The sequence below is a fragment of the Lutjanus erythropterus genome, chromosome 10, assembly GCF_056507025.1.
Source record: "Lutjanus erythropterus isolate fLutEry1 chromosome 10, fLutEry1.hap2, whole genome shotgun sequence".
Lineage (NCBI taxonomy): Eukaryota > Metazoa > Chordata > Actinopteri > Lutjaniformes > Lutjanidae > Lutjanus > Lutjanus erythropterus.
The window spans coordinates 39,338,682-39,348,067 of record NC_139326.1 but is presented as its reverse complement, the minus strand read 5'-3'; the positions used below and the strand labels follow the sequence as shown (position 1 = coordinate 39,348,067).

Below are 9,386 nucleotides of genomic sequence, written 5' to 3'. Positions count from 1 at the left end.
TGTGGACTAAGAAACTAAACCCAATCTTCAATCAGCATGAGGGTGAGGGTGAACTATCCCCTCACTGGGAAACCTGTCTAACATATGGCATGATGTGGAGCTGAGTGACAATTTTATGATGGGTTTAAACTTAGAAATTGTGGTAATTAATTGTGATATCTGTGTGTTTTGGCTACCGACTTGATTTTTCTGGTGAGTCGCGACTCAAAAAGGTTGAGAACCACTTTCTTAAATAATAATCTAAAAAAAATTATTAGTTTTCTTCTGAGAAATGAATGAAACACTTGGATATCGGCCTTCTGTATATTTTTCAAAACTGTTTTCCTACATCCCTCAGAAAAGTATTTGGCCCAGATCACAGAAAAAGCAATCTGTCTTAAAGGGACAGTTCACCCCAAAATCAAAAATACATTTTTTCCCCTGGCCTGTAGTGCTACTTATGTATCTAGACTTTTTTAGTGTCAGTTTCAGAGTTTTGGAGATATCGTCCATAGAGACGTCTGCCTGGGACTAAATGGCACTGTGGTGATCAAAGCACCTAAAACAATACATCAGTAGAATCTACTGGAGCTACTTTCTCTCTACTAAAAAGTAACTAGTTCCAAGATCTGTGAATTGTCTTGAGTAACCAGGTCATGATTTCTGGAAAGAGATGCTGGTTTTGAATTTTTTTTTTTTTTTTTTTTTTTTTTTTTTTTTTGGTACTTTCAGCACCACAGACTGAGTAGACATCTCTATGGCCAATATCTTCAAAACTTTGCAACTCACACACACACACAAAAAAAAAAAATACATGGATAAATAGCACTCCTGGCAAAGGGGAAAATATGTATATTTGATTTTGAGGTGAACTGTCCCTTTAAAGCTAATAAAGTGTTTGTCATGCCACAGTCAGTATCCCTTCATCCCTCAGAGCTCCCCACCAGTCAACACATACACACAGGACGATTAAATATAACCCGTCTTCTTTACTCTCTTTCAGTATTTACACATGATCATTTTACAGCAATATTACTTTAGATTTATGGCATTTTAACCATCTTTTACCTATCAAAAATATACAAAAATAAAATGGCATCTGTTTCTTCCTATATCACAACTGTCATCAGTCCATTTCTGCTGCTGCATGTTAGGAAGAGGTACGTGATTTCCTGTTCCGCTTCGCTCGACGTGTGGCCGGAAATCGGATGAACTCAAAGTGTTTGCTTTGGTCCGTGTTGGGGAAGGGAGGCGGGCCCGTGTGGAGCCTCTTGATGAAATGGACCTCTCTCTGGTTTTCCCTCGTCCTGGACGCTTTGATGGGCCTCCCTTTCCTGGTGAAAGCCACATACCAGCCCTCATACTTGGCATTCTGGAAGGCTGTGTAATTGTTCTCCAGTACTATCTCTGTGAAGATACAGTCCCTGCTCCGACCATTGGGCTGCGTGAGGACACAGAAAATCTTATGTTAGAGCCAGACAGCATGAATACAGACAGAAACTTTCCGATTCATTCATATACATGTCAAATGAATTCCTCTGCATCAAACAGCTATATTATTAACTGACAGAGTTTTGATTCTTTTTTCTCTATCACAGCCTTCTTAAATGTCTGGTGTGTAAGATTTAGCAAGATTTATTGTCAGAATATGGCAGAAATGGCAGATAATATTCATAAGTATGTTTTCATTAGTATATAATCCACCATAGGCTCCCATGTTGCATCACCATGTTTTTACAGAAGCCCAGAATGGACAAACCAAACACTGGCTCTAGCCTTTCACGTTTTTCACAAGTTTTGTGACCACCGTAGGTTCTCCTGCATGCTTGGAAGGAGAGGGTGAGGCAGTGTGTAAAGGACCAGCATGTAGGATTTAGTGGCATCTGAAGGTGAGCTTGCAAATTGCAACCAGCTGAAAACCCCTTGTCTCACTCTCCACTCCAAAGCATGTAGGAGAACCTTACAGTGGCCGTGGAATTCAAAAGGCCCTTTCCAGAGCCAGTGTTTGGTTTGTCTGTTCTGTGCTACCATAGAAACATGGTGGCCTCCATGGAAGAGGAATTGCTCCCTTTGTAGATATAAAGGGTTCATTCTAAGATAACAAAAACACAACAATTCTTATTTTCAGGCAATTATACACAATGAAAACATACTTGAATATTAAAGATCATTTCAGCCATATTCTGACAATATTCTCCTGTAAATTATTGGTTCTTTAAAGTGAGACTATGTAACTTTTGAAAGAGGAAATAACACATTCTTTGTATACATGAAAAGTTGAAGTTATAAGCAATAGACAGGGGTTTTGGTGCTACAGTCTTACTTGTTCAGGTATACACAGTAGCTTAGGCTGGCTAATGTTAGCTAATATAAGCATTAGTAAATGTGTTATACAACTCAGGTTTCTATAACACATTTACTAAAATTTATCCATATTCTTTTACTCTATTGCTACACATTACATATGTATACTATATACTATATATTTTATCTTTCTTGTATTTTGCAAGAAATTTTTCACGGTTAAATCATCTTCTGTGCAATAATAGGGCACACAGACACAGTGGCTTTGCGCTCCTCTCAGTAAACACCCTCCACCAACCCACTTCATAATAATCCCCAACAGACTATTAATCCATACCTGCTGCACTGCACTTCATTACTTGACTACTGTACTATGAGTATTTACTTGTGTGTTTATTATATTTTTCTGCTGATAACTATATTTCTATACTTAATTGCTTATTTTGCACTTTGATACTCTATATATTTTATTGTATTGCTTTCATACTGTACATTGCCTACTTATTTTCTATTGTTCATTTTGTACTGTCACTTTAATTACTATAGCCTTCATTTTTGTACTTTATTCATCTGCTATCACTATGATCTTTATTTCTGTCTATTTATTCTTTGTAAGTATGCGTGATGATGTCTTATTGTGACTGCACAATCACAATAAAGTTCTTGAATTAACAAAAATAGTAGCTTTATACTGTGAATTGTCCTGTGAATAAACTGCTTGTTCTCTTAAGATTGTTCTCTATACAATTTTGTCTCAGTGCAATTATCCATTCACAAGGCAATATGATTTATATTTTTTCTCATAATACAATGTCACACACCATGTATGCATTTACAACATGTCTGTGATTATCCTGCTCAATTATCCATATAATATGACATTTATCTGTCTATATAGCCATATTTTTTCCACATATTCATATGTATATATTGTGTATACTATGAGTGTGCGTTTTCTTTCTTTTCTTATATTTTTATTCTATTTTTTTCTTGATCTGTACTTTCTGAGCTGCTCTAAAATGTGAATTTACCCATTGTGGGGTCCATACATTTTATCCTATCAAATTAGATAAATGAGAAATTAGTTAGGTCTGTTAACATTTACCACAATTTTCATTTGTAGCCACAGTGGCTGATGTTGAACTTAAGTTATAGTCTACCCTTTCATTACTTTCACATTTTTAAACTAGTATACACACAGTAAGCCTATTTCTGGACTATCATATTTGTCCATTAAATATGAAGTTACAGACAGTGGTTGGTTAGCTCAGCAGCCTAGTTCTGTCCAAATTTTATTTATCAAGCAACTCTAAACCTCACTAGTTCAAATGACAGAACTTGTCCAGTAAAACAACAACACTATTGTTTCCAGGCTAAATGTTTCACTCTGTTTCATGCTAAGCTAAGTTTACAAGCTGCTGGTGGTAGCTTCATATTTACCATATATACACGAGTGGGGTATCAATGGTCAAATCTAACTCTCAACAGAAGTCAAAAAGACTCTAACATATTACTTATAGACATATGTGATTTACAGGTAAAAGTGTATCTAAATAGAAATAACTATCACAGACAGGGTGTGACGACAGTAGTTTGAACTTTAAAGTGAACATTAATCTCATCTTGACTCATGTAGACCTATTGTCTCTCGGTTTTAAAAGAGTCAGGACCTGTTGGACAGTGTCAGTCTTTCTCTGGGTGGACTTTTTTTCATCTTTAAACAGACATTACAGCAGCTGCCACAGCTTCTACACTTCTGACGCATGATGAGAAATAGATTTATGACTTGTCATGTCAGCCAGATATGTGTGAATCCATCTTTTCCATTTCCCTGAAGGAAGTGGAGAGCTGACACATGACCAAACACACAGGCAGTGCAGACTGGGAGCGTACTTTCCCCTCGTTGCTGTCAGCTCTGCACGGCCAATAAGACTGAGCGATTATCACTCAGTCCTGAGAGGACTGCTCCTTTTTTCCAGCACATCATGTCCTGGGGTGACTGACAAGTTATGAGACTACAATGACAACGGACTGGAGCTTTAGTGTGGGAGCTGCAGTGTGTATTTTAGTGGCACAGATGCCAGATGTGAGCCCTTTGAAGAAGAAGACCCAGCTCGCGAATTTAGATTTTCCGCCATAAGTGTTTAATTTCCGCACGTTTTTGTTTCCAGTTTCTTGTTGACTGGAGAGCATTTTGTCCACTCACAGAGCTGATATGACTATAAACACTTAACGCATGTGTTAAATTAACTCTGATTGGTTGGGACTGAAAGAAATAGCATATTTTATCTGTATGTTTGGCAAATTTTAAAAGAAATGCCACCTTGTGAAATGACATTTTGCCTTAATGTACAAAGATTATTTGAAGCTGAAGCATATTGCTGCCACACCAGAAAAGAAAAACAGATCAGTGCCATGTTATAAAGTGAAACATTCATTGTTATAATATGATATTTTTCACGTTATATATATATTTTCATGTCGTTACAATACAAACTTATCATGAAACTTTTCTGCGTTTCATGAATTGTTGTATAAATTACATAAATAGCATATTGTTACTGGAAGAAGTTTATTTGTTATAATGTAATAAGCTTGTGTGTCTTAAACATGAAAATATCATAATGTGAAATACATGTTATAACAATAAACATTTAATGGACGTGGTGATATAATATACTGTTTATCATGTTATAACATGAAAAGTTTTATGTTATAACAATAAGTTATCGTGTTATAACATGAAAAATTTCATGAAGTTCATGAAGTGTTTCATGTTATAAGATAAAAAATAGTACATTATTACAAGAACATTTTTGTTATAATGTGATAAGTCTGTATGTCTTAAACATGAAAATAACTTGTAATAACATGAAATACATTTTTGTTATCACATTATAACGTGATGCGTTTCATAATATAACAAGATAGACATTATACTGTTGTAACAAGAAAAGTTTCTTCTTATAATGTGATAAGTTTGTAAGTTTTAACACCGTGAAAATATCTTATTATAAAATAAAAATCATCTTGTAACAACAATAAACTTTTCACATTATAATGTGATAGTGGTCCATTTTTCTTCTCCTGACATGGCATCAATACTCTGATGTAATTTGATACAAAAGAATTTGGCTGCTTAATATCACCGTAATATAACTTCAAAGTTATTTTTAATTCATTTAAAACTATTCCATAGTAACTAAAATCAGTACAAGTGTTTGATATCTGCTGCCAAGTGGCTCCTTGCTGTCAAATAAAAGAAATCCATAAATGTGTGTCGTACCTTTCCAACAAGTTTCCCCTTCCGGTTCATGCAGAGGTAGCGGCCACTCTCTGCGCCTCTTATCCTCACTCGACTGCCAAACGTGTCCGTCTCAACAAAAAGACGAGCTGACAGAAACAGACAGGAGAAAGTGAACTGGCTGAAGGGAAAAAAAGAAAGTGAAGAAAAAAATACCACCAACCAGGCTCCCTTTATAAACAAGAAGAAGAAATATGAGTGAAATGTAAATCTAAACTTGTAGTTCCCTTGATGAATATTATTTAGACTAAACTAAAATCTCTTTTCATTGACTCTGATGCTCAAATAGGAACAAGTTCTACTTTACTGCACAATGTCACACATAAACAGCATTTGAGGTCTGCTACATGTTTATTAAAGTTTTTGGCCTGCATTTAAAAATTTCCATTTTGTCAGTTGAGACCTTATGTTACTACCTGCTACTACAAGAATTACATTTTATTTACTAGTAGTTTTAATAGTTCTAGATTATAATAATTTGGTATTAAATTGTCAGTTTCTCAGCTGAAACTACAGACTGACAGTAGAAACTGTTGACATTCATTCACTGACCCAGGTAAGCCTTGGGAAATTGCACCTCTAACACCAATTGATTAAACAAATGTTATCACTGAACATTAAAGAGCCTCACTGGAAGCAGAATATACATTGTCAATTGAATTTGTCCTGCAGTCAGTTACGGCCAGTGGCCATTACAACAGCCTTGTGTATTGGAGCTGCAGAGACAAAGGACTTGTTCTAATCAGCCGCTAATTCGCTAGACGATGTCTTCATGGGTACAGCAGGGAGGCTGAATTAACATATAGGCCTGAAAACAGCTCACAGAGGGAGGGACGCGCATGCTGGAGGTGAAACTGCTGGTTGTGCCTCAGGACGTCAGTCCCCAACAGGGACTTTGTGGCTGTGGACAGCACAGCCACAAAGTCACATAAACTTAACCTGTGTTCTATCGAAAGTTTTCATTTCATCCCTCTGAAGAATGTCTTAACATATTTTTTGCCATTTATTGTAGGCTGATCTTTGTTTACCAAGAGGTAGATCACTGCCAATACATACAGGCAAAAAAACGTTACTGCAGATTTTATATTCTGACTGTTTGAGGCTGAATTACTGGAGGTTCTGACTAACCTTTGTAATATAAACATGTAAATATCAGTCTAAAGTAGCCTCAGTTTGTACATCTACTGTTATATACAAGTAACAGCTAAGCATCTGATTTTCTGAAAATTAATTACCAAATGATCTTTGAACTATCACAATCTAAAAATAGTGTCCACTGACTGTGATTTCCAGATGCAGTCAAAGATGGTGGCTAGAAATGACACATCTCCCTGTTCAAAAAGCCGTAGCAGTTCTTATGATATGTTGGTATATATTATAGACCTAGTCGATTAATTGACTAGTTGATCGGAAGAAATAGTTACAAACTGTTTTCTATAACCAATTCATTGTTTCAGTAAATTCAGTAAACTGTGAGGATTTGTAGCTTTTCTTTTACATTTATTGGCAGCAAATGCAGAGTCTTTGGACTGTTAAGAAGACATTTTAACACATCGCCTTGGGCCTGGAAATGATGCCAGGCAATGTCACATTTTTTGCCATTTCTTAGACTAAAAGATTAAAATAATTAGCAGATTAATCATCAGTGAAAATGATCTTTAGCTGCACCCCTAATACACTGATGTTCTTTACCAATATCTCATATATAGGCATTTCTTTTTACCTGGATATGCAACTTGAGAAATGCCTGGAAATACCTTCAGGACTGCAGTGAAATGGTCCTGCATGAGAGCCATGTCCAAATCTGCTTTTGTCCCAAATTAAAGTACATTTAATTAAAATATCTGACTGTATCATTTGTCTTAGACGCACTTTGGTTGTAAATGACAGAGTGAAAAAGGCAATCTCTCTGAGAATTGCTGAAGGATCCCTGAGGAGCTCCACAACAACTCCATGGCAGAAGACACCCCAAAACATGTCAAAAATGTCCCACAAGCTGAACAGCAGCTCTTACCGTACATATTCCCATCCTCGGCGGTGGCGGTGACCCTTTTGCCCTGAATCTGGACGTGTTTCCCGCTGGTGCGGCTGTAGAGCTGGTAGACCCTGACCTGTCTGCGGCTGAGCTGGTCCGTCACTGCGCCCTGCGTCCTCACATACTGGTTAAAATTAGGAGACGGGTGATTCTCCCCCTTTTTTATGCAAAGGGAAAAATAAAATACATAATTTTTTTCTTTCTAAACTGAGGATCTGGGATAAAGAAATATAGAGCCAATTTATGAAGAAAAAAAAAACATTTGCACAAATCCAATTTCCCCTAAATTTAATAATATCCATTATATTAAGAAGCGAAATATTGCAATATTTCTCTTTAGATTCTACTACTCCTACTGTAAGATAATACACTGTAAGTATATTTTATATTTGGAAAAATGTTTTTGCGCGCTTACCTGAGCATGGCACCACAGCACGAAAAAATGAAACGATCTGCAGGAGTAACAATGAATAAAGAGTTATTAAGAAGTCATTTAGTGGCAATCATACAATCATAGTGTCAGATCTGTCGGTGGACTTACATGTAAATACAGCGCCGGTTTATTCCATACATTCTTCTTTTTATTTCATCCGATCAAGAAGATTCTTGAGGCAGATAAATCCCAGAAGGATGCGGTAAATAAATCCACACAGTGCTGACCTGTCCATCCACACCGACAGTCTCTGATAGAGAGAAGCACTCGGAGTTATTCCCCTTCACATTTATCAAAAACCTGATCCAGCTGAGTGAGAGGTGAGGAGCTCTTCAAAAGATCCATCCACAGCAGATACATCCATTATTTTATAGATTTTTATATATATAAAGCAGGTTAAATTAGTCTTTCCATCGCCTGGGTGAAATGTGAGGGCTCTGCGCAGGTCTGCTTGGGTTAATTCCAGGTTTTGAAAAGCCCTCTGTGTGTCTCACCGGGATCAGGCTGCTCACTGGTTAAATGTTGAAAGGCAAAGTCCCTCCCTGAAATCTTTCTGCTGTGGGTGGGCACATCCACAGGAGCCCTAATGATGATTTAATATGGTGAAGCACATGTGCACTATAAAAGAAATCACACTCTTCAAGATTTGCAAAAGCAAAATAATATTGATAATAATTCAAAATCCTAAAGTTAAAGTGAAAAAAATGAGTTAGAGGTCCAAGCCTATCTCTGTCTGCCCTCAGATCATTACTGCAGCCCTGTATTTAAAAGTGGTAGCCTAATGACACCTTATGGGTGTGGCAATGAGGTGTTAAAGAGAGCATGCCCCCCACCCTCTCAGCCCCCACCAAACTCCCCTTTTATCTTATGCTAACTGGTCACACTTCCAGCCCATGTAAAAGGAGGCCAAAACAAATCATATAGACAAAAGGCCTGTTTCATCTTAATCAACATCCAGAGATGAGCAGAACTCTGTCTTTCCTCTGACGCTGACAACAGTCCATCCACAGAAAAGAGAAGCAAAGAAAAAGTTATTAAAAGTTGGTCTATATTTTAGTTGCTGCTGCCAGAGGAGGCATACTCTGTAAAAAATAAACTATTGTTATGTGTCCAGGTTGCCTTAAAAGTTTAAGTTGATTTAATTTGAAAAGACAAGTTGAGGTAATTCTGTAAAAAAAATACACTTTCCTGGTCAAATAACCTTGCTGTGAGAAAACACGCTTAATAAACTTAAGATATTAAGTTGCAAACACTGCAAACAAATTTGATTTCTCCTTACATTCAGCTCATCATTTCAAAAGACTTCAAGTAAGAAGAATTCATGCTTGTAA

The 9,386-nt window shown here is 36.7% G+C and overlaps 1 protein-coding gene across 2 annotated transcripts; it reads right to left on the bottom strand.

Annotated features, from left to right (window-relative positions):
* Nucleotides 1–948: 948 nt before the first annotated feature.
* fgf17 (fibroblast growth factor 17) lies at nucleotides 949–8,803 on the bottom strand. Of its 2 annotated transcripts, none has more exons than XM_084729281.1 (5): nucleotides 8,164–8,803; nucleotides 8,038–8,074; nucleotides 7,602–7,746; nucleotides 5,570–5,676; nucleotides 949–1,420 (listed from the first exon to the last, which is right to left on the bottom strand). In XM_084729281.1, exons 1-5 carry the CDS (start codon nucleotides 8,193–8,195, stop codon nucleotides 1,130–1,132), a joined length of 612 nt encoding a protein of 203 aa, XP_084585407.1. In that variant the 5' UTR covers nucleotides 8,196–8,803; the 3' UTR covers nucleotides 949–1,129. The 2 variants fall into 2 exon arrangements, with proteins under 2 accessions (XP_084585407.1, XP_084585406.1); XM_084729280.1 differs by having other exon boundaries at nucleotides 7,602–7,779; nucleotides 8,164–8,802.
* Between the last annotated feature and the right edge of the window lie 583 nt (nucleotides 8,804–9,386).

Bases quoted from the DNA above. Each gene is read 5' to 3' on its own strand.
- fgf17 (XM_084729280.1), bottom strand. From the start codon at position 8,195: ATGTATGGAATAAACCGGCGCTGTATTTACAT. The intron at 8,075-8,163 runs GTAAGTCCACCG...TTACTCCTGCAG, and splicing joins AACCGGCGCTGTATTTACAT to ATCGTTTCATTTTTTCGTGC. The intron at 7,780-8,037 runs GTAAGCGCGCAA...TGCATAAAAAAG, and splicing joins TGCTGTGGTGCCATGCTCAG to GGGGAGAATCACCCGTCTCC.